A 25,802-nucleotide genomic window follows, 5' to 3' on the forward strand; every position below is an offset into this window, starting at 1 on the left:
TTTAAGCTTTTGCAGAGACTATAATAGCCCATTAAAAAGTAAACATGTCCACTATTCCCCAACAGTGATTGCCACAGTTTAACAGGAAGACAATGCATCCCCTAATGTAGTATTCTAATGTGAGTGGGCTCACCCAGTCCTGCTAAGAGATCCACAGATATTACACTATTGAGGAGCCATGGGAGGGAGTGGTGTGCCGTGGGTTCAAGTTAAATAAAAATGATCCCTTGTAATAGTTGCAGTATTGAGAAAAGCTGATTTCACAACTCTCTGCTAGGTTTAAAGTGAATTTTCATTAAGGCCTTGTCCATTTTTGCCCAAGGCAATTTACAGTGTTTGTAGCCAGGTTTGAGAGAGATAATAACCAATTTGGAAGAGTGGAGTGGAGCCAGCACTGTTATTTGTGGTGAAGAGATGATACAAATTGTTCAGTGAAAAATCTATTTGAAGATCTTTAAGGAAGTCCACATTCCTGTAGCAGATTGGAAACTCTATAGCTTGTCCCCTGAGCTTCGCCCAAAAGGGAGCAGGATGTGAATTTAAAAAAAATTGCTGATTTTTTTTGTTTGACCAGTTCTTTTGTAGGCAGCCCTCCTTTTGAAGACATCTCCTTTATCATCCTGAAATAGCATGATCCCAAAGGTTTTGGGTCTGCTATCATTCTAGCTTTAACTATGAAGGTCTTTAGGGTACGTGTACACAGCAAGTTGGACCCCATGGCAGCAAGTCTCAGAGCCTGGGTCTACGGACTTGGGCTCATGCTATGACTGGAAAAAGGCTAATGTAGTGCCAATCTTTAAAAAAGGGAAGAAGGAGGATCCTGGGAACTACAGGCCAGTCAGCCTCACCTCAGTCCCCGGAAAAATCATGGAGCAGGTCCTCAAAGAATCAATCCTGAAGCACTTACATGAGAGGAAAGTGATCAGGAACGGTCAGCATGGATTCACCAAGGGAAGGTCATGCCTGACTAATCTATTCGCCTTCTATGATGAGATTACTGGTTCTGTGGATGAAGGGAAAGCAGTGGATGTATTGTTTCTTGACTTTAGCAAAGCTTTTGACACTGTCTCCCACAGTATTCTTGTCAGCAAGTTAAAGAAGTACGGGCTGGATGAATGCACTATAAGGTGGGTAGAAAGTTGGCTAGATTGTCGGGCTCAACGGGTAGTGATCAATGGCTCCATGTCTAGCTGGCAGCCGGTGTCAAGTGGAGTGCCCCAGGTGTCGGTCCTGGGGCCGGTTTTGTTCAATAGCTTCATAAATGATCTGGAGGATGGTGTGGATTGCACTCTCAGCAAATTTGCAGATGATACTAAACTGGGAGGAGTGGTAGATACGCTGGAGGGCAGGGATAGAATACAGGGGGACCTAGACAAATTGGAGGATTGGGCCAAAAGAAATCTGATGAGGTTCAATAAGGATAAGTGCAGGGTCCTGCACTTAGGACGGAAGAACCCAATGTACAGCTACAGACTAGGGACCGAATGGCTAGGCAGCAGTTCTGCGGAAAAGGACCTAGGGGTGACAATGAACGAGAAGCTGGATATGAGTCAGCAGTGTGCCCTTGTTGCCAAGAAGGCCAATGGCATTTTGGGATGTATAAGTAGGGGCATAGCGAGCAGATTGAGGGACGTGATCGTCCCCCTCTATTCGACATTGGTGAGGCCTCATCTGGAGTACTGTGTCCAGTTTTGGGCCCCACACTACAAGAAGGATGTGGATAACTTGGAGAGAGTCCAGCGAAGGGCAACAAAAATGATTAGGGGTCTGGAACACATGACTTATGAGGAGAGGCTGAGGGAACTGGGATTGTTTAGTCTGCGGAAGAGAAGAATGAGGGGGGATTTGATAGCTGCTTTCAACTACCTGAGAGGTGGTTCCAGAGAGGATGGTTCTAGACTATTCTCAGTGGTGGAAGAGGACAGGACAAGGAGTAATGGTCTCAAGTTGCAGTGGGGGAGGTTTAGGTTGGATATTAGGAAAACCTTTTTCACTAGGAGGGTGGTGAAACACTGGAATGCGTTGCCTAGGGAGGTGGTGGAATCTCCTTCCTTAGAAGTTTTTAAGGTCAGCCTTGACAAAGCCCTGGCTGGGATGATTTAATTGGGGATGGGTCCTGCTTTTGAGCAGGGGGTTGGACTAGATGACCTCCTGAGGTCCCTTCCAACCCTGATATTCTATGATTCTATGCACTAAAAATAGCTACAGACGGAGCCTGAATGTCTTCCCAGCTATTTTTAGGGCTGTAGCAAAGTCTGTAGACCTGGGCTCTGAGACGTGCTGCCGTGAAATCCTACTTGCTTTGTAGATGTACCCTCAGTCTAAAGAAGTTGGCATAGCATAAAGGGAGTATTGTGTGTGGTTGGTACCCAACATTGCACTGGGCTAGGTGTAAGAGATCTCTTAAAAATGCAGTATGTTTTCCCTTAAGTCAGTGGCAATACGCAGAGTGTGTATAATTAAGTTTGTCTATAATTCTTTACAGAATAGGGGCCTTAGATTGTAAATTCTTTAGTACATGGATCATCTTTTATCCTCTGTTTGTATAGCACCTACCCCACCATGGCTCTGATCTTGGCTGCTTTTACAAATGAAAATAAGAATTACAGATTACAAATAAAAATAAGAAAACTTACACAACCAGTAGCAAAGGATAGTGTATGGTGTCCGCAAAGGTTGCTGGCTTTAAGATTTGCATTGGCAATTCTAGGCAAAAGTAACAAACAACAAGAAGGATTTAATATGGGAATGTTGAGATAACTATCACAGATTTTTACAATGTTGTGGCCATTATCAACAGAAATAAAACAGCATTTAATAAGATGCTCTGGTAAATAAAACCCTAAAAACACAGATGTAATCAAGGATAAGATCCGGACCGTAATAGCTGAGGTGACAAGAAATTTAAACCTAGAGTGAGCTATTTAGTCATGCATCACTTACACAACAGGCAATTAACATCTGGCAATAGCTATTATTTTCCCTTTAGGCAGCTGGATGAGTGACACTGCCAAGAATCAATATTTTGGGGAGGCAGAGAAAGGGAGGGTAACAATAGCTTAAGACAAAAGGAATGTAAGGTACAATTGCCAAATAACATGGTTGTTGATGTGACAGGCAGAATTTTTCTGCTTTAGGGGCTTCAAGACAGTTAGGGGATGGACTTGCCTCTTATCCTAAATTCCAGGGGCCTGATTTTGATCTCACTTCCTCTGGTATAATACAAATCAGGAGTAACTCCAAGTTGACAGACCAGTTTACACTGGTATAAAATCTGTGACATCTGAGTTAGGCCCCAGTTGTGCAATGATACCCCCTAAAACTTCATTTAAATTCTCTGAGATGCTCTTCTTGACCACCAACCGGTATATGAAAGTGCTCCCACACAAATGCTTTCTGCATTAATGAGACTGCATTTGTTTTTAAAATATTAACTATAATCCAGATTACCAAAAGGCATGGCAATTAAATCAGTATTAGCAGGATTTTCAATAGAATTAATATACAGTTTAAGCACTAGGTTTAAGTGGTTTGTTCTGCAATCATTTTGTGAGACTCAGTCTAATTACTTATTCCATCTGAATGCTAATGGACTGCAAATTGGATCAATGGCCCAGGGACAGTCAGAGAGTCAGTCATTTGACTTTAAATATACATAAAACATGGCACACAGTGCTCCAGTTACGGTGACGCCTTTAGGGCGGACCTTGGATACATGGTGAAGGCACATGAAAAAATACAGCCAGCTTGTATTTATTACACACAAAAAACAGGCTAGTTAAGATCAGCAGAAGATACTTTCACCAACAACTGCAGTTAATAATGTTAGCCGCAGTTCTTCAGTTATTTATAGTCAATTCAAAATATAATTATGAAATGGCTCATAGGGTCTGGATAGAGTTGTCTATGATGAGCTGTCACTGATGTTCTATCTTTGCCCAAAATGTTCAGGAAATGCACAGCTCTGTTTTCCTTATTTCTATGCATCCATTTCTCTTCATAATATCAATGATTCAGGCAGAGCATTTTAGGTAATTACTGCAGTGTTCAAACAGCTACAGCCACTCGGCTTTTGGCCTCATATTTTATAACACCACTCACTGGTCCAGATTACACAGTATCTCTCATTCCTTTCCGTGTAAGTGTCATTCTATGTCGTATCTGAATGGATGTTTTCTATTACAGTACTCTGCATTTGAAGAAAATTTCTACTATGACCAATCCCATCATAGGGAAAATATCAAGGAACATGTTTTCAGCCCTGTTTCCTTAACTGCTTCCAAATTGTCAAGTATAGCCACACAAATGCCACGCAGAAATGAGGATCTTTGGGAGCCATTACATATTTTGGGATTTCAAATGTGGAGTTTCCATGTAACAAAACAGACACTCTTAAAAATGTTGCAGGTGCAGCTAAGAGGGCTGGTGGAAAATATCTGAACTATTTGGCCCTACCTTTGTCTATATTAGGTTTATTTGTTTGTATCTCTGTCCCCATCCCCTTCCTTTAGTCTCGCCTCTTTTGCACATCTGCTCTTTTGCAGATGTGGAGAGAATATTTAATTAAGGAGTGGCACAAAAAAGAACTAGCTGCGTTTGTAAACTGCTCCAAGTGTCATTCTTCTCTGCTGCAAATAAGATTTTGGACTTTCCTTTTCTTGTACAGCTGTTTTTTCCAACCTCTATCAAATTACATGGGTTTTATGAAAAATTTTAAATCACTGAGACTGAAAATCTCTTACATGCATGTCTCCTGATTGGTAATTGCTGCTTGATTCACTGCAATTTACTGCTCTGTACTGAGAGACTGCCACAGTTGTAGCTAGTAAGCACATACAATAGGTTTGAAATGGAATATTGTAACTAATAAACCAATCATATTACAGCAAACACACCCTGTAATGGACAGCTGATCCACATCATGTCATCTCCCAGTGTCAATTACTTTTTTTATATAAAAGCTAATTTTTATCCTTTTCTCTTTCTGTCTCCTCCATCCTCATCAACTCCTGTCTCCAGAATAACTTCCTTCTATTTAGCATTTCCCAACTAAGTGCTTCCCAAACTGGACGACATCACTGACAGCCACAATAATTTTTCCTCCTGTCAATCCAGTCGAGATACTGTGCCATTTCACAACAATAATAGCGGAAGGCGAAAAGAGATACTTACTGTAATCATCTATCTTGATTTCCATGTACTCCACTTTAGGCATTTGCCTGTCATTTACAGCCAGCTGCACATTTTCATTTACCTCCAGCTCAAAGGTTTCTGAAAGAATAAGGACAAAAACCACACAAACCCTCCGGAGTTATTCATGGACAACTTAACATTTTGCCCATGCCCCTAATATTTTTAAAACAAATATTTTCCTTCTAGACACACTGTCCCCTCTGAAATCCATGAGGAGAGATGCACAACTAAAATATAGTAGTTACCTTGCAATATTTCTGAAACATGCTTCAGATCCAAAGAATTATTATGGGCTCTATTACCTGAGAGGAAAAAAAACCACCTTTGCCCCAGATCAAGAGGTAGTATAAACTGGCGTCCACCGAAATCAAAAGGACTAAGTGGATTCACACCAGCTGAGGATCTAGCCTTCTAAGTCTAGATGCTGTAACAGTGTTTTCGCCTCAGACAAAGCAACAGAAGATTACGGTTGAATCGATGCATTTTAAGAGCTCGCTCTGCAGTTCAAGTGGAATGGGAGAAGAGGATTTTTTTGGTGCAGATATATTTTCGTTGAGATTTTCACTCAAGGGGAAGATATTCTGTTCGAGAGTTCTCCAGGCATGTGAAATCAATCTGAAACAATTAAGAGTCAATGAAAGCTCTCAACAGAACATCATTCATCATCTACCACAAAGCTCCGCAAACTGCAGCAGAGTTGGTTCACATTCTGAACATCTCCCTTGGACCAGCACTATGCTCTGAATCAGACAGACAGCCAGCCATGCACAGAGACAACACAGACAAGACAGTGCTTGTGTTATGGAGGGGATCTAGTGGTTAAGGCCTAAGCCCTACATTTTCAAGTGTCCCACCAGACTTGAGTGTCCCAGTTTCTGAGCCCATGTGGCTCCCACTTTGACTGGATTCATGGGTATTTGGTGCAAGGACTGGCCCTATCTTATAGGCATATCACACAGCTGCCTAGGGTGACATCTTCCTCGTGGCTGTTCCACTGCCTTCTGCTGAGCTGTTCCCTTCTCCTGATCAGCTGTTCTCCAGGTGGCATCCCCTTCCCTCCTGCCCAGGCTGTACCTGAACGCTGAGCTGCCTCCTGCCGAGCAGCAACCTCCCTCCTGCTCTGGAACCAAATTCTCTCGCCCTCATGGGGTGGTTCATCTCCAGCTTGCCCCTCCCTTCCAGGCAGGAGGCCAGCAGCCGAGCGACTTCTCTCCAGAACAACTTAACAATGGCCCCCTGCACTCAGCTGAGCGGCTGCTTGGCTGAAGAGCTCTCAAGGTTCTCAGCAGCAACATGTGCTAAGTGGAGAGGAGGCCAGGAGACACATCCCAACATGGAGCAACTGTGTCTGATCATGCATGGCTTTGCTGCAGGCCAGGTTCCATTCTTAGCCTTTCTGGCAAGACTTGCTCTCTTCCCTCTCGACAGAGAAGGCCTAATTCATTTCCTTCAGCAAGTGAAGGCTGGACAGGCCTTGCCTTACTTCAGGACCTCTAGCATCTAACAACTCATCAGAGTCAGGCCATTGGAAACAAAGTGCCACAGCAACTCCCTGGAGCTCAAGGCTGTCAGAGATTGTCTCTCCAGTTCCTTCCTCAGCCAAATCCTGATCACATTGGACAACAGAACCACGGTGGCCAACCTGAATCATCAAGACAGGACAAGAATGTTCCATTCCAGGGAGAATCCAATGTCCTCTTCCTCTGGGGTCCTTCAAAGCCCTGCATGTACCCAGCTCTCTGAATCTTCCAATGGACTGGCTGTGCCAGAAACGACTTTGTCAGAGGAGTGGTCCTTGCAACAGCAGGCCTTCAACCAAGTACTCGCCTGCCCCTAGCCTCCTTCAATCAGCCTCTTCATGTCCAGCTGTAAAACTCCCAGGTTCCCAGATTCTGCACCACACGCCTGGACCCTAATGTCTTGGCCCTGGGTAAGTTTTCTGTGTCATGGGTGCAGGGAGCCAGTTGATACCTTCCCTCCTTTCCTTGATACAGTGGGTTCTGACAAGGGTTAGTGCCTTTTGATTCTTGTAACCAGAGTCTGGCTGAGGCAGGCTTGATTTATGAACCTCATCTGTGTGTACTGAGGACTCAGCTTCCATATACAAGGACTTTCTCCAGCAGGGGCCCATCCTTCTGACCCCATCCCTCTTGAAATCTGGACCCCACGAACACTTCATCTTCTGTAAGCTGAGTGTCTGACCCAGAAATTTTTTTCCCTATGAAATGATAATAAACATGGTCTATTTGATCTGGAAGACACTGAGTAAAATATAATGTGGAAACTCCCAACACCAATTACACATTTTATTGACTATAACAGCACTTTAATGACACTTATGCTTATGGATACTACTCCCTCAGGCCCTCCTGAAAATATAATACTGGAGGAAGTTCATAATCATGTTCTGAATCACATTTAGTCATGCCCATCTCCAGTGAATAGAAAAGCAGGCACAGCACAAAAACATGCCGTTACCAGTTAATACATTTCACAGATCTTTCAGCAAGTGGCTATAATGGTTCAATGACTATTCAACATGTTTCTGAAAAGCCTGGATCATCTCTATTGAATTCATAACTCCCACAAAAGCTCCAAAGCAACAGACTATTAAGTTTAGTTAAATATTAGGATTCTCATTTAATTATGGCCCACACAACTAGCTTTATCAGCAGAAAGAGGTCTGCCACACAGGGGAGTTCAGTAAAGCCATTTTATTTGTTCATATAATTGCATCCAGAGAAAGGCAGGAATAGAGTGAAGGAAATAAGAAAAGATTGGCACATCTCCTAAAGGACTTTCTTTTCTGCTTTAGGACTACAGGGAACCCTCATCTGTGAAGTACAAATGGTCAGTGTTTAATTAAATGTAAGCACTCTATAATATTTGGCGTGACTCATTGTTATCAGATTATTGCAGAATACTGAGACAAACTCCCTTTACAGAGTAATGGCCTTAAATTAAATGAGTAAATTCAACTGTCATAATTGTCTCCTCTCTTTAGAAGCAACAAAATGCTAGAAAATGAGGAGCCAGGGGAAATGCTAATCAAATGTAGAAATCATGCATTCTAGCAAACAGGATGAGTTTTGTGCACACCTCTATCTAATTACCTGTGCAATAAATACTATACATCTATAACTCTCAATATACATCGACATTCTCAGTATGTTTTATGCCACTTCTGTCAAGTATTTTATTTACTTTTTCCGTTCCATGACAGCTCTCATGCTATACACATAATAGTCATTTATGACACTGTTTTCAATATCATGAGAGCACTAGAAGGTATATGCTGTTATATGCAGTCAGTCACATCTAAAGCCATGGGAAAATCAAACTATCTACATAAAAGGAAAAAGAAAATGGAGAGAAAAAAACAGCCAAAAAAGGCTCATGAATGTCCAAAAATTAAATCACCTCCATGCTAAAGTTCAAAATCAGGGTCAAATCTTGACTGTTTTAGTCATGCTCTTAGTCTCATTGACATTGACAGAAACATAAAATAAGCAGATTTAAAGCAGGCCATTTTCTCAGTTACTTAAAAGGTAAAATGAAGAAGCTTATTCCAGAAGATCCCCCTCTCCTAGGAGTGGTTCACCCCTTACCTCTTCTGTAAGAAACAAAATGAAAAACTGGCCTAGGTTTAACAGTGACCAAACAATACTGTATGAGTTGCATAAAAACTATACGCTAGGCATGAGGGTGAGATCAGGAATATTATTACTCATTAATGATGAGCTCACATAGCCTTCTTGTAATTGCAGTTCCCAGAGTTATGAAGCAATCCCTGACTTGTGGAAATGTTTCTGACAGCCTAATGCTGTAGCTTCCTAGGACTGGGTAGCCTGAGGAAACACAGAGATTGCCTGGGCTGAAGTTTGGCTTTTTCTATGGCCCTGCTGCTCCTCCCAGTTGCTTCAGATTTACACCAGTATAACTCCACTGACTGTAGTGGGACAACTCCTGACTTAAACTGGTGCAAAGGAGGAGTCAGGCCAAAGCCTCCATCAGGGACAAAATAGGTGGATGTCTCATTATAGCTGTAGAGAGCACAGAGAGGCTGAGATGCTGGTAGATACTTATACAGTGTGTGGTTAAAGAAACAGCATGTTTGTAATATGTTCTCAATATTATTTAGCTGACATGTAAACAGGTATTTTCTGAGCCTGTTTGACTGTTTTAGCATCTAGTATCTATCAGAAAGTACCAGTTGGTATTTGTGCGTTGCAAAAGCTGCATCTTCACCAGGGCCCAGCTCCACACATTGGGAATTCCTTCTGTACTTGGATCTGCTTCTGTCCTGCCTCCATGGCACTGTTTCCATCTGCTCTGCCCTGGATCCCAGAAAGGGAGTTCCACAAGCCTGGGGATAATTACACCGTTCTCCCACACCCACCGCTGAAACCAGCAATATATGTGCAGAAAAATAAATGAAGGCCTAGGCCGGAATAAGTTTTCTACACAGCTCAGTCCATGGTGACAACCCTTCTTTAAAGGTAGTTTCAGGGTAGCCACGTTGGGGAACACCCGTTAGGGGTGACTCCCAGAAAGGGTCCTTTGAAGGTTTCAGGGTGTCCAACAGAGCTAGAGGGGGTGGGTGGTGCTGTGCTTCCGGTGGAGATCAGCACAGATCTTGGGGGATCTGCGAGATAAGGCAGAACCCTTCTGTCCATTCCATCTGGGACAAACCCTCCCTATCAGACACAATGATCTGGGGAAACCTCATGGAGTTTCTTTTCCCCACCCCAGATGCTTCTTGCAGGAAGGGGTGATCTGCTCTTAGTTAGCTCCTGCTGCTCGTGTCCGTACTATTCCTCCAGGAATGCGTCAGAGAGAAGTGCACCACCTAGCTCTTACTGAGTGCTTTTCATCCAGAATTTCAATACGTTTTACAAAGGAGGTCAGTATCGCTAGCCCCACCTTCCATATGGGGAAACTGAGGCACAGGGCAATGAAGGGTCTTGCCCCAGGTCAGCCAGAAGGCCAGTGGCAGAGCTTGGAATAGAACCCAGGTGTTCTGAATCCCAGCCCAGTGCTCTGTTTTTGCCAAGGCTCTCAGAGATGGGATGCTGCTGATTTCTGTGCTGTCTGTATTAAGAATTTCATCATAAAGAAAACCTTTCATTTTAAACAGTTAATTGGAGATGGGGAAGGGGAATAAATTATGGTTAAATGTACTTCACAGGTGGATTTGGCCCATTGAGAGAGAACTGGTCCAGCCCCCCTGTGCCTCATTAACAGCTCTCAATGGGGCCTGACAGAGGGCTTTACAAAGAGCCAGGAGACCAGGAAACAGGAAGAGGAAACTGTAGCAGAGAGTGAGAAAGGCTCCTGCAGGGAAGATTGTGAGACAAGGGGAGCTGCTCCAGCTAGGAAGGGCTGGGAGTGGCCTGCTTAAGCAGGGAAGTTCCTGAGACACCAGGCAAGTTTCCAGGCAGGAAGACCTGGGCTCAGGTTCTTTGCGGGGGGGAAGGGTGGGGCCATGAGATGGCAGGGAGTTTTGAGACAGTACCTCAGAAAGGAGGAGCTGTGCCCAGTTTAAGGTGAGGGGTGGGAAAGAGAAGACTTTTTGTGTTGTTTTTAGCTTTTTTGCCAATAAAACCAGGCTGAAAGGAAGGGTATTATTGAACATGGAGAAGTCTGAGTTATTTGAGGAACCAAGAGGGGAAACTGAGGTAGGTCACGTGGCGGCACTCAGAAGGCATCGGACTCTGTTACAGTGTACAATATATCTTCCTTGGCAATCTCCCAAATGAAGCACACTATTCTACTCAGTGCTTATAGCTTAACAACAAAAGTTACAATATATATAAAATAGGACATTTTCCACTCTGATTCACCCTCTTATATTTCCGTTAAACCATACGACAAGCAAACCTTGATTTTATTTGTGCTTTTCCCCCAAACACCCATATGAATCTAAACTACATGCCTTCTCCAGCCATAACTTTACCCAGTCACAGTTGCATTCTTACAGGAAAAAGAAAATGAGTACTTGTGGCACCTTAGAGACTAACCAATTTATTTGACCATAGTTTATGCTCAAATAGATTGGTTAGTCTCTAAGGTGCCACTAGTACTCCTTTTCTTTTTGCGAATACAGACTAACATGGCTGCTACTCTGAAACCTGTTCTTACCGGAAGAGATTTTAAATCATTCAGCTACACATCTGTGGCTGTGCCCTGCCAGCTCTGCTTATGTACAAGACTCTTCTGGTGGGATGTGGAGAGAAGTAGTTGAACGGCTCATTGTCAGCAAAGCACATTGAGAGAGCAGGAAGAATGAAATCACACATACACACACAACGTTGAAACAACAGGTGGAAGCCTTGTGTTTTTCTTTACACATCATGATACTGCATCGGGCCTGATCCTGTTTTCAATGGGAGATTTACCTGAGCAAGGAGTACAGGATCAGGTCCATAAAGACAATGTTAGGGTGTGTCTACACTTTGAGCTGGAGGCGTAATTCCCAGCTCAAGGAGACATACCCACACTAGCTCTGATCAAGCTAGCGCACTAAAAACAGAGTGTAGCCACAGCAGAGGGAATGGTGGGAGGGGTTAGCCACCTCAAGTACGCTAGCCCCTCCCACTGCTTGCGTCACCCTGGCTACACTAGCTTGAGCAGAGTGAGCGCAGGTTTGTCTCCTTGAGCTGGCAATCACCCCCCAGCTCAAAGTGTAGACACACCCTAAGATTGCTCAAGTCTAGGCTTGTTATTTGATAAAACCCTTGGCTTCACAGTTTCTTCCACGCTATTCTCTATGCTTGGAACCACCGCCCAGAGTTGGGAATAGAATCCAGAACTCCATAGTCCAAGTCTGGTGATTGAATCAATAGATAACTGCCCCCCACCACACACACACTTGGTAGGTACCTATGGTAATGGCTTTTATCACTCCATCAACTGGTTGTTAAACATGTCTTTTCCACGATGACGTAGTATGAGATTAATGAAAGAATAACAAGGAGATATATTTGGATTGTGCAACTCTCTGCAATTGTAATGATGACTGGGATTTCCAATTTGCTTTTGATCAGCAAACATATAAGTAAAATTTCTAGAAATATTTCTCTGAAGGTAACTGCAGAAATTAAACTGCAATGGTCTGAGTGACGGCCTAGCATGCAGGAGACCTGGGTACAGTTCCTTGCTCCACCGCAGACTTCCTGTGTGACCTGGGCAAGTCACTTAGCCTCTCTGTGCCTCAGTCCCCATCTGTAAAATGGGGATAATGGCAGTGCCCTATCACACAGGGTTGTTGTGAGGATAAATACATTAATGATTGTGAGGTGCTCAGACACTACAGTAATGGAGGCCAAGTAAGTACGTAGCTACAATGTTATCCACCTACATGCCACTAGAATAAATAACTCAAGAGCAAATTCTCAAAGGCACAAATGGAAGTTAGGTCTCAACTCCCATTGGCTTTCAGTAGGAGTTGAGCCCCAAACTGCCTTTTGTGCCCTTGAAAATCATTCCCCTTAGTAATTCTTACAACTATTCATTACTACTTGAATGCTGACAGCGAGCAGAATAACACAATCCAATAGCCATTGGATACGGTGCTACAAAACCTGGTTAGTTTGCTCATGTGTTCAGCCCATAATTTTAAGTCTGGAGTAAGAACTGCCAGTGAAGCTCAGGTGTGGTTGCACTTAGTTTACTATGGCGGTGTGACCCCTGGAGACGACAGTTCCAGGAGGCGATGCTCCATCTGCCTGGGAGCTACATCTGCTCAGCTTTGGGCCACACTCCACAGTAAAGATAAGCACTGTCGGATGCAACTTGTGGTCTCTGCTGGCTACACTTCCCCAACAGTCTGTTATTAATGCTTGTGGCACCTTAGAGACTAACCAATTTATTTGAGCATGAGCTTTCGTGAGCTACAGCTCACTTCATCAGATACATACCATGTATGTATCTGATGAAGTGAGCTGTAGCTCACGAAAGCTCATGCTCAAATAAATTGGTTAGTCTCTAAGGTGCCACAAGTACTCCTTTTCTTTTTGCGAATACAGACTAACACGGCTGTTACTCTGAAACTTATTAATGCTTATTATTTGTACTACAGTCATGCCTAGGGCTCCTCTCAGCAACCAGGGCTCCCCGTCCTAGAGGCTGTACAAACCCTTACTGAAAGACAGCCCTTTTCAGCCTAGGCTCCAAAAACATGCAACAGGTAGATAAAACGCACAGCAGGGGAGGGGAGGACGAGGTAACATTAAAACATGCACATTGCGCATCTAGCACAATGAGCTTTACTCAAGGCACACAACCTGCCTTGCAATCTGCTCAGTATAATATACATTAGTTTCAACCCTTCAGCTCCAGCTAAGATGTCTGTGTGGCCCACATATAGACAAAGTCTGGGTACTCCCTGTTGAAAGTAATGGAGAATGGCTGTATTTTATTACATTGCCTGACTGCTTTTCTTTGAGGACATACAAAATACAGCCCAGTACTTACTTTGTTTATCCGTCGTGTTGTGAACAGTCACAATTGGAACTCTTGGACCTAGAAAAGAAGGGGAAAGAAAGACATTTGGTTAAAATACACACACACATACATATGTGTACATGTAAACCTGTTTTTGAATCCCTTGAAGTTGGAGGCTCCTGAGAATTACGTGTCATGGAAGAGTAATCTAAAAAGCAAATCACCCAGGTATGCACAGCAGTCTATGAATAAATGACAGCACTGTAGACTCCAAGACATGCGAGGTTTCAAGGCCCTTTCCCAATGGGACAATAAATGCATCTTTCTCTAATTTGTAAATATTTTAATTAGCACAAACACAATTAAATCATTTGCTTTTTAATTTATTCTAATGACACACAAACATCACTGCACAGAACATTTACATTTTATGTGCCCTGGCTAATAGTTGCTGTTACATAGATGCTGTATGTTTTTTAAAATCAAACACCAGGTACGTTCCAATAATACAAAAGGTTCAGCCTAGAACTGCAGTGCATAGCTGTGTGCAATATGATATCAGCCAGTATGTAAAGAGGAGGAGTATTATTTAATATTTATATTGAGTTAGCACCAAAAGGCCACAACCAGTGTCCTTAAGTGCTGTACAAATTGTGGTAAGTGCTGTACCAACACCTGCCAACTTCAGGGAAGTGATTTTCTCAGAGAAGTTGGCCATAATTCTGCAGGAGAACTGGCAGTGAAGTCTAAATCCTGCCCTTTGTTGCTGGAGGAGTCATGTGGGAAGGTATGTTGAGGAGCGGTAGGGATAGTGGCAGAAAGGTGGGAACCGCCATACCAGTTCATACCAGCAGTTCAACAAGCCCAATATCCTGTCACTAGCAGTGTTGATGAGGAAGAAACCCCATAATGGATAAACTAGCTTATGTTGCTTGTCTTCTCCCATTATTGCACCCAGGCAATAGGAAGAGGGAACAATAACACGGGGTGGATCACAGCAGCAAGGGGATACTGGCCATACTCCCAGCCACCCTGTGTGCACACTATGGTTGGCAGTAGAATACATGCTAGCTTTATGGAAAGACAGTAAGATGCTCCTGGCAGCACTTTCCATCCTGAACCTTTCTGTGGCACTGGCTACAGTGCCAGGTTCGTGGTCAGTTCTGCTCCCTTCCCTGCAGCTGGTGCAGGCTCAACTCTTGGTGGCATGGTTTTGCTAGAAGCACATACAGTGTATATTTCCAATTCAAATCATGCATGCTATGTGGCTGTGCAAGCTGCTGAGGTTGCAATGTTTAAATCTGGCTGTGTAGGGAAACCCAGCAGAAGGCTTGTCAGAAACCTTATCCCACCACTGTCTTTAAGGTGGCATTGGAAGGGGCTCATTTTGGCATTTCCCCTTGTGCTGATCATTTCAAATGTCAAGTGATCTGCAGGGGGCAGCACGCTCTGAGTTGCATGGCCAGTAAGCACATGGAAAGTGAGCTGGAGATACGCTTTAACAATTGTACAGCTAAGGGCTCGATCCGTTAAAAGTGCTGAAAACTCTGGCACCCACCCAGCAATGCACTTAGGCATGGGATTAATTTTAAGCACATGAGCAGTCCCACTGAAATTAACTGACCTTCAATTTGGAAGGTTCTTGGCACTTTGCAGGATCAATCCCTGAAGTACACATTCAAGATTAAAAATAAAAACAACAAATCCATTCAGCAGCACCATTGTTTCTTTGTTTTCCCTGCATTGGAGTGTTCCAAGGGCAGTTGTGGCCAGAGGAGGTCCTGGTAGAATGGCTCTACTGGAACTCAGCTGCCAGGAAATATACTGGGGTAGGTTGCCTGGGACCCAGAGCTGCTATGGAGACACAGGGGTCTTGTCTCCTGCAGATCACTCAGAATCCCTTTGTGCTTGGGATAGAAGTGTCGTGTGTTCCATACCAGGGGCAAACCCTGTCCACTGCTAATGACATGAGGGATATGTTGCAGAGTTGCCCAGCTTCTTAGTCCCCTACTGTGGGTGCTACCAGGAGAGGATGGCGGGTTCCAGCTGACAGGCCAAGATTTTCAAAAGCGACTAAATTATTTTGGGTGGCCAACTTAACCACCTCAGAGGGGCCTGATTTTCGGATGGTGCTCAGCATTCGCCCTTGGAGAACCTTTCCCTTTTAAGGTGTCTCAACTTCAGCGCCCCAAAACTTGAAGCACCCACAATCATTTGTCACTTTTTTCTAAACAAAAAATGATCAGGGACAGAAAACCGAACATTTTTAGTTTTTCACTGCAAAATCAGAAAATTTCTATGGTCAGGTCTATGCTAGAAAAGATTTACCAGTATAACTGTAGTGGTACAGTCATGCCAGCAAACCCTCCTTGTGTAGGTGCAGCATATCCTAGCAGAAAAGAGCTTTTGTCAGTATAGCTTATACTGGTTTGGTAATCGATATAAGCTATACACGAAAAAAGCACTTTTATGCCAGCACTACTGCGTCTACACAAGAGCTATATCTATGTCCTTTTAAAAAAAACCCTGCATCCTAACCAACATTATTCTGCCAGCAAAAGTGTACACCTAGCCTATAAAAAATTTTGAAAAACCAAACAAAACTATTTTTTACTTTTCGTTCTGAAATTTTCATGCAAAATACTTATCATTTTCTGATTAGCGCTAGTGTTTTACATGCAATATAAAAATACATGGGCTATGATGTGCCTTTTGACACAGAAAATACTAGATTTAATGTTGTTGAGGACTACAGCACTGTATGTATTGCAGAAAGGGACAAAGTAACACAAAAGTGTGGTATTTTTTTCTTCATAGAGAACACAAGGAATCAATCGAATTAAGTGGATCAGATCCTGATGTCAATTACACTGGTGTAAATCAAACACCAACTGTGTTAAACGCAATGCTGTTACTCCAGATTTACACCAGTGTAAATGAGATCAGGTTCTGATATAGAGAAAACATACTGTTGCCAAATTTATATGTTTCTTCATTTCAGACAGGTTTGCCATTTGTGCAGCACAGATATGAATGAAGGCACAGTAGGTTTAATCATTCTACAGTTTGACTGATATGGCTGGTCTGATTTTCAGTCCCTGTTAACAGCGAACTTTCTTCATTAACAAAGTGATTCCTTCATTCTTTGTTTGCTAAATGGTTTCAGAATGAAACGGAATCATCACAGAACATGGAAAGAGGCTAGTAATTTTGTTTTGTTGGTAGCAAGCTGAATAGAAAGTCGATTTCAAACACAGTGCTAAATATTATTGGAGAGGGCGGCTTTTCAGTTACTGATATACAATGACATACTAAACATATTGACTTATAAAGCTTCTCCTCCCCCCCATCACCGAACCAAGGCTTTTAGAGTGAAACTAAGTTAAAGTACTGTTCAAATAGGGCCTGATCAAATTTCCATTGAGGACAATGGGAGTCTTTCAATTCACTTCAGTGGAAGCTGGATCAGTCTCTTACTAATAAAGATATCCCTTATACAAAGAAGAGAATGCAAGTGAGAAACATGATGTATATTCTGATTTCTCTTTCTGTACCTCTTTGTGCTAGCATTGGCAACACAGTGAGAAGTCACAAGATAAATAGTAACAATCCAGTTATGTAGATTAGCAACAATATATATATTATGTATAATTTTATTTGGGTGGTCTCTCTCTCTCTGTTGCCCTCCACCCAAACAAATTTTATAAAGCTAAGCAAAGCTCCCACCCAGGTTCTCATTTCATGGTAATATCAAATAAAGGCATTTGAAAAAAATATATCCACAATCCAAAAGAATTAGAGTTCTCAATTGTGGTTTGTTTGTTTTTTGCAAGTGGAAAAAAATGGTAATGGCCAACATAGTATATTAAATAGAGTCACCCAGTTAATCTGAAAGTTTATTCCTGACCATTTAGTTAAGTATTCCTCATAATTCCATCTGTTAGATATGGCCAGGGTATAAGTTTTCAAGAAAAAAAAACCTATAATTTCAGACACGAAGTAAATAATCTTGTTCACTGTTGACTTTTAAACTAAGTTGAACAAACCAGTTTAGAAATTAGCTTAGTTAAAAATGTGGAAAATTGTTAAATGTAACTGTTTTTTACCACACACAATGCGCTAAGTGGCTAATGTCTACCATTGCGGAGTTGAATTCTGGAAATTATATAGTGTATGTTCATTAGCCGCCTTCCCATACTTTAATTTTAAACCTATAATGATGTGACAGTTACAATACACACACCATCTGGCAAATGCCATCCTCTGTCATTTACAGATCTAATAGTGAAATCTAATTTGTTCGATGAAATATTCAGAGATGACAGAAACAGAGCGAGGGCACAGTTTGCACGGTACTGTCTCTCTCTCTGGAGCCCTTTCAAATGGAAGTTTGATTGGGACTCCTGAGTCCTGACATATTCCACTTATTTATTAATTTTTTTAAATAAGTACTGATGTATGGGCGTGTTCCCCCTTCTCCCTGCTATATACCAGGGCCTGGTTCTGCTTTCAGTTAGGACCTGAATAAACAAAGCACTTAAGTACTGTATATGCCTAAATCCCAATAAGATTTAAGCATATGCTTAAATTAAGCACTTGTTTAAGTACTTTGCCAAATACAGATGGCCTTAGGCATGTGCTTAAAGTTAAGCATGTACTTTAGTGCTTCACTGCATGGGAGTTTAGCACCTGTGACAGTCTGATTCTGAGAGATACTGAGGCCTTTAGTACCCACCCATTGTCTTCAGAGTGAGTTGAAGGCACTCAACACTTCACAGGATCGAGTCCAGAATCAAAAGTAGCAAATTCATGTAAATCAATGGAATTCCATCAGGGTAAAAGCGGTGCAAAGAAGATCAGAATTAGGCCAAAATAATCCAAGACTATATCAAACTTCTTATTGTGGGCCAGAATGGAGCCTCCCACTCGTTGCATGGCCCATGAAAAGCCAAACACCTTCACAGGCCGTAGGGAAGTGTAGGGACTGGGGGTGCCCAGTGACTGAAAGGGGTTGGGAAAGAAGCATAGTCATGGAACGATACAGCAATTATCAATCTGCAGAGTGTGCTTTCCCACCAGTATCAAAAGGAAGCCAATATAACGTGGGTTTGTCGTATAAACAGACTGTTTCTCCTCTCACTGGCTCCAGTTTTACATCAATGTAACCCCACTGACTCCAGAGTCACTGACATCTCCATTCCTGATTTACAGTTGGCATAGGTGAGAGGGGAATCAGGCCCGAAGATTTTCAATAGGGAACATGCACATGAAATGTAATATGCTGGGTGTTCCTAAATGGTACTGTAGTTAATGATCCTGTATCAATCCATAACTACAGAAACAGGATTTCAATTAATAAAACTAATAATTTGGCTTTCTCACATAGCCTTTCATGCAAACACAATCACAGTCCTTATCCATGCTGGAAGTAACATTAAGCCACGTCACCATAATGACAAGGGCAAATTAATCAGAGAGCAGTTTTAAACCAAACAAAAGGAAGTAATTCTTTACAGAATGCGGAATCAACCTGTGGAACTCATTGTCAGGAGATGTTTTGAAGGTGAAAAGTATAACCAGGTTCAAAAAAGACTTGGATATGTTCATGAAGGATAGGTCCATCAATGGCCATTAGCTAGGATGGTCAAGGACCGCAACCCCATGCTCCAGAAATCTCTAAACCTCTGAATGCCAGAAGCTGGGACTGGATGACGGGATGGATCACTCAAAATTGGCCAGTTCTGTTCATTCCCATCTGGGCCACTGTCAGACAGGATACTGGGCTAAAAGGACCATTGGTCTGACCCAGTATAGATGTTCTTATGTTATAAATTTAGAGTACTGTATGTACTGTACTGGCAATATTCTGAAAATAAGTATGAACAGAATAACTGAGTAATTTGACAAGAAAAAGCTAATGACCATGGCACATTTTTAAAGCAGCTTTTATCGTTATTCTCAATGGGAAATTCAGCTTTAAACCTGACACCAAGAGACAATCGTAGGTGTTTAGGTGGAAAAGAATAGATTGCTAAATTAAAAACCAAAAACTCACATTCTGTCACACAACACCTCCACGAGCAAAACATTTGTCATGCGTTCATACAGAAACCTTGTGAGAGAGTTTTGAAAATGTTTCTGATTCTTCCATGCTCTGAGCAGCATGACAAAAATTTGACAATTCGAAATTAAAATTAAACAGCAACCACAAAAAGATATAAAATTGCAAAAGAAAAATAATCAAGAATATATATATACATATTTTTTAAAGTAAGAGATGCTGCTTGTCCTATTCTTTTCATCTGTATTCTCTCAGAGGCTTCACCGTGGCAGATAATTTCAGACCAGAAGCTAAATTCACAGTGTGTAAACAATGAAAATTCAAATAGTCTCTCCCAGCACCACCAGCATATCTCTTAAGCGCTGATGAATGATTTAAAAGAGCAGCTGCAAACAATGTGAACCGAGAGGGTCTGGCTCTGCAGAAGTGAGATAATTGGCATCAGCCATCTCCGCGTACAGATTCCAGATCTCTTTATTTGCTAATTCATGAATTATTTATACATAATGCATAAAGTTCATACATCAGGTGATATTATCATACTAATAAATAAAGGCATGGGGAGTCTTCTGAGCCACTGCTTATAATTAAAATCTTTGTCCGGTCAACAGTATTGCCTAGTCAGTGCCACAGACAAATTTTCCTGATGTTTTGTTGTGCAACCTAGTTATCACAAACATCAAACAGAGATTTATGCTGCTATTCACCCTCTCTCAAGACATTTCATTTTTTAATCTTTACTTTCTTATCTGTGTCTAGTCTGGAAAAATAATCATCACTCCTGTCTTGTTTTAATGTAACATACAGTGAGGTGTTCATTCAACACTGACGGGGCTGCAGGCTTCTGTACTACTGTATGGAGATACTGTGCTTACGTGCTTGAAGTACAGACACACCTACTTGTCCAGATAAAGAAGAGTCTGGAGGGCAACTGAGTGAGGAAAATTTAAACAAGTATTGATCCTGTAAGCACTCAGGAACCTGAGTTACGTTACATCTATGAATATCCCCATTGAGCTCATTGAGAAATTACTGACGTGAATAAGCATTTGTGGGATCAGTGCAGTTTGAAAAAAATCAAGGTTTTCTGGAAAATAAACCAGTTTCACAGATAATCGGAGAGATTTTGTGAGGAGCCAGTTTTGCTGCAGGAAAATGGCTGGGCCGGTGCTTGTGATGGTATCAGTGCCCTCAGGAGCAACTTGGATGGCTCTTTCTCCTCTCCAGTCACACACTGATCTGAGATCTCTCACCTATGAAGTGATCTGTGGCCATGGTTTTAATATTTGTAGGTAGCTGTAAGGAGGAATCTGAATAATCTGCAATCCTTAGGGAAAGTCATTGGCATTTTCACACACTCCCAGTGATCAGGTCAGATGGAAAAGGGCCCCTAAACCAGGGGCACATGCATCTGAAGGGGGCATGCAGCTCAGACACATCTGGCATGGAGCAGAGGGCACAGAGCTACACCTCCACCATTACTGAGGCCTCAGATATGTATATAATAGAGAGGGGGAGTGAGCTGTGTCATTCACAGCTGGATCCTAAAAACCCTTCTCCCCACATCCCCTGAAATAAAATAAAACGTTTGGATCCAGTATTGTTGTTCCAACCCAGGGTTGGGAGCTGGGCCTGAGCTGTGAAGTTCAGACTGTGATCCAAACTTTCCCCAAGTTCAGACTCAGACATGTTCTGCGTTGGGTCCTTTATCAAGTTAGGCTTATGCAAGGAGTCTTAAGCCAAGCTTTCCCCAAGCTCAGGAGTCGGTTTGGAGCACAGGTTACCATTTGGGTGTATTTCTCAAATATACTGGAGTTTGTTATAGCATTCAATATGCTAATATTAAGAGAAACACCATTTGCAGTAGAACATTTCTCACAGGCCCATATATTTGTGATGTGTGCCTGTGTATATAATATACAACCAAGTTCATGCAGGAGAAAAGGGTGTTTCCTCATGATCATATCCCTCAGGAGATACTCTCTTTTCAAAGCACGTATGTAACTCATTAGCACTAATGAAACAAATGCAGGTGCAAAGGAGAGAGATGTACTCCTAAATGTACAGTTGCATGTGCACTTGCCTCTATTTAGCTCACCAGATTCTTGCAATTAACTAGCATAGCTGATTTAAAGAACCATCTTAAGTTATTCTCTTCCATAAGAAAATTTCTCCTACAACAAAATAATAGCTTCCTAGCTCAATATCCAATGCTGGATATCATCCTTACTTGAAAAGGTATAAACCTTGCTTTTCAGGTTTATATCTTAATCTATTTTTCCTCAGATGGATTCCCAGGATTTAATATGTCCTTGACTGCATTAAAAAGATGCTAAACGTGTATCTCGCAACCAGAAACAAAAGCCAACAATAAACCTAATAGGTGGTCCAGGTAAATGAAGCAGTTTTCCTTAGAGCAAGCTTTAGTAACATCTGTACTGTACACTCAAGAATAATGAGTTCATCCAAGGTCGCTCATATAGCTGAAAATAATTTTCAGAGTGCAAGATGCCACTGCCTGATTTGTGAAGATTCATTATTTGAAGCATCATGGGGATCCTGTTGTCATGGTCATTTATGTCCCTGGAGTGGAGTTTAAATATATAAAAATAGTACAAAGCAACCAAGCAATGAAGATTCCTGGCTATAAACAAACACTGTTTGGGTGGTTTGGGGTGGCTCATATTTACAAAGCAAAACTAAAGAACAAAACAGGATCAAACTACGTAAAACGAGTAACTGCACCAGTTTCAGAATGGAGTGATTTTCAGAATCTGGGAGTGATGGGATTTTCATTTCTCATCCCATAAATGCTCTGGTTTTATAACACTGGAAACTATATGGAGCTCTTTGTGTTCAGTCTTTTTTTTTTTTATTAAACACTCCTGTGCATCATTTCCTATTCACATTTTATCCCTGTCAGAGAACAATTAAGGGTAATTTACGCAAAATTAATGATGCATAACACTACAATGAAATATTTTATAACAGATAAATGAAAGGCTGATCAAAGGAAGCGGAAATGTAATTTGAACATCCACAAAAGTGACAATTTTAATTAATCTCAGACTACTTTAATAACTATGTTGTAAACGACTGACAGAACAGATGTTCTCTTTTAAAAACCAAACAAGCTAATACTATCCTATTTTTTTTCCTGCAGGAAAAGCTCCTAGGAGGGTTTCTGCTTGTGTGAAAGAGACTTTCACATCAGCCTTATATTTTGAAGCAATGCTACACTGAAAGAGGAGGGCACATTGCTTATTTCCTTCACCCAGAGGAGTTTTGACACAGAGCCATACACAAAGGAGCTTGGAGACATGAAGCCATCCTTAACAGTTAAGGATACAGGTCCATTGGAACTAGGGACAAGTGAATGCAAATATGAATCATGCAGTAATTATAATATAAATGGGACCCAGAGATTAAGTCTGTGCAAGCTTTCAAACATCAGAAACTAATTTAAGCTTCACAAGCCTCAGGAAAAGTTCCAAAAGGTCACCATTTGCCTTCAAGCACTAATTACAGCCTCCTGCTACTGGGTATACAAAAAAAAAGAAAAAAAAAAAGAAAAAAGAATCTTCATAATTGTCCTTGTGTAGGAAACCATTCTGGCCACAACAGATAACAGTCACTCAGTGACCTAAAACACTAGCAGCAACCAACGCGTCCTTCCAGCCAAGAATCCTACTGCTGCACTTCTTTAGTATTTTACAGGATGGGAAACAAGCATCCCTGTTATTTTGTCATGCACAAAGTTCTGCAGATCATCATCTCAATGTGAGATGCAGTGACATTTTATTTTCACTTTTACACACCTGTCTCAGATTCTTTGGCCTGCTAAGTCTGCTTTGCTGCTATGGCCTAAGAGTGGAATAATGGTGCCTACTTTAAAACCCTCTCCCAGCCCCCAAAAGAAACGGGACATGGCTGGGGCTGCCCATGTGCCCAGGTAAATGACTGGTGCCACTAACCCGAGGATGACAGAATACAAAGGTACAGTATACAGAGTACAATATACCATCTTTCCTCCCTTACGGCTCTCTAGACTTGTGCCAAGGGTAGTTCTGACCTATATTTAATTTCAACTTAGTTGTGGTATGCTTCATTACTATACGCACTGTGTGCACTAGAAAACAAGGGAATACTAGGCAAACAGATGATAATCATATACATGGTTGTGAATAAGATGTTTGATGGCTTTAATTCCTGCTGTGGTTCATAGTGACTGAAAGTCATGATCATCTGATAAGAACATAAGAATGGCCATACTGGGTTCATAGAATCATAGAATATCAGGGTTGGAAGAGACCTCAGGTGGTCATCTAGTCCAACCCCCTACTCAAAGCAGGACCAATCCCCAACTACATCATCCCAGCCAGGGCTTTGTCAAGCCTGACCTTAAAAACTTCAAAGGAAGGAGATTCCACCACCTCCCTAGGTAACGCATTCCAGTGTTTCACGACCCTTCTAGTGAAAAAGTTTTTCCTAATATCCAACCTAAACCTCCCCCACTGCAACTTGAGACCATTACTCCTCGTTCTGTCATCTGCTACCACTGAGAACAGTCTAGATCCATCCTCTTTGGAACCCCCTTTCAGGTATCATAGAATCATAGAATATCAGGGTTGGAAGGGACCTCAGGAGGTCATCTAGTCCAACCCCCTGCTCAAAGCAGGACCAATCCCCAATTAAATCATCCCAGCCAGGGCTTTGTCAAGCCTGACCTTAAAAACTTCTAAGGAAGGAGATTCTACCATCTCCCTAGGTAACGCATTTCAGTGTTTCACCACCCTCCTAGTGAAAAAGGTTTTCCTAATATCCAACCTAAACCTCCCCACTGCAACTTAAGACCATTACTCCTTGTCCTGTCCTCTTCTACCACTCAGAATAGTCTAGAACCATCCTCTCTGGAACCACCTCTCAGGTAGTTGAAAGCAGCTATCAAATCCCGCCTCATTCTTCTCTTCTGCAGGCTAAACAATCCCAGTTCCCTCAGCCTCTCCTCATAAGTCATGTGTTCCAGACCCCTAATCATTTTTGTTGCCCTTCGCTGGACTCTCTCCAAGTTATCCACATCCTTCTTGTAGTGTGGGGCCCAAAACTGGACACAGTACTCCAGATGAGGCCTCACCAATGTCGAATAGAGGGGGGCGATCACGTCCCTCAATCTGCTCGCTATGCCTCTACTTATACATCCCAAAATGCCATTGGCCTTCTTGGCAACAAGGGCACACTGCTGACTCATATCCAGCTTCTCGTTCATTGTCACCCCTAGGTCCTTTTCCGCAGAACTGCTGCCTAGCCATTCGGTCCCTAGTCTGTAGCTGTGCATTGGGTTCTTCCGTCCTAAGTGCAGGACCCTGCACTTATCCTTATTGAACCTCATCAGATTTCTTTTGGCCCAATCCTCCAATTTGTCTAGGTCCCTCTGTATCCTATCCCTGCCCTCCAGCATATCTACCACTCCTCCCAGTTTAGTATCATCTGCAAATTTGCTGAGAGTGCAATCCACACCATCCTCCGGATCATTCATGAAGATATTGAACAAAACCAGCCCCAGGACCGACCCCTGGGGCACTCCACTTGACACCGGCTGCCAACTAGACATGGAGCCATTGATCACTACCCGTTGAGCCCGACAATCTAGCCAACTTTCTACCCACCTTATAGTGCAGTTGAAACCACCTTATAGGTAGTTGAAAGCAGCTATCAAATCCCCCCTCACTCTTCTTTTCTTCAGACAAAACAAGCCCAGTTCCCTCAGCCTCTCCTCGTAAGTCATGTGCCCCAGCCCCCTAATCCCTATGCTGGACTCTCTCCAATTTGTCCACATTCTTTCTGTAGCGGAGGGCTCAAAACTGGACACAATACTCCAGATGTGACCTCACCAGTGCCAAATAGAGGGGAACGATCACGTCCCTTGATCTGTTGGCAATGCTCCTACTAATGCAGCTCAATATGCCGCTAGTCTTCTTGGAAACAAGGGCACACTGTTGACTCATATCCAGTTTCTCATCCACTCTAATCCCCAGGTCCTTTTCTGCAGAACTGCTGCCGAGCCATTGGGTCCCTAGTCTGTAGCAGTGCATTGGATTCTTCC

The 25,802-nt window shown here is 42.4% G+C and overlaps 1 protein-coding gene across 1 annotated transcript in view; it reads right to left on the reverse strand.

Annotated features, from left to right (window-relative positions):
* DPP6 (dipeptidyl peptidase like 6) overlaps positions 1 to 25,802 on the reverse strand; it is a 614,028-nt gene that overhangs the window by 15,899 nt on the left and 572,327 nt on the right. The window contains exons 17-19 of the mRNA XM_077809495.1: positions 13,669 to 13,716; positions 5,173 to 5,271; positions 2,637 to 2,706 (exon numbers count right to left, since the gene is read on the reverse strand). Coding sequence (XP_077665621.1) covers positions 2,637 to 2,706; positions 5,173 to 5,271; positions 13,669 to 13,716 — 217 coding nt within the window. The remainder of the gene's footprint in view (positions 1 to 2,636; positions 2,707 to 5,172; positions 5,272 to 13,668; positions 13,717 to 25,802) is intronic.

Source organism: Eretmochelys imbricata, chromosome 2 (assembly GCF_965152235.1).
Source record: "Eretmochelys imbricata isolate rEreImb1 chromosome 2, rEreImb1.hap1, whole genome shotgun sequence".
NCBI classification, from domain to species: domain Eukaryota; kingdom Metazoa; phylum Chordata; order Testudines; family Cheloniidae; genus Eretmochelys; species Eretmochelys imbricata.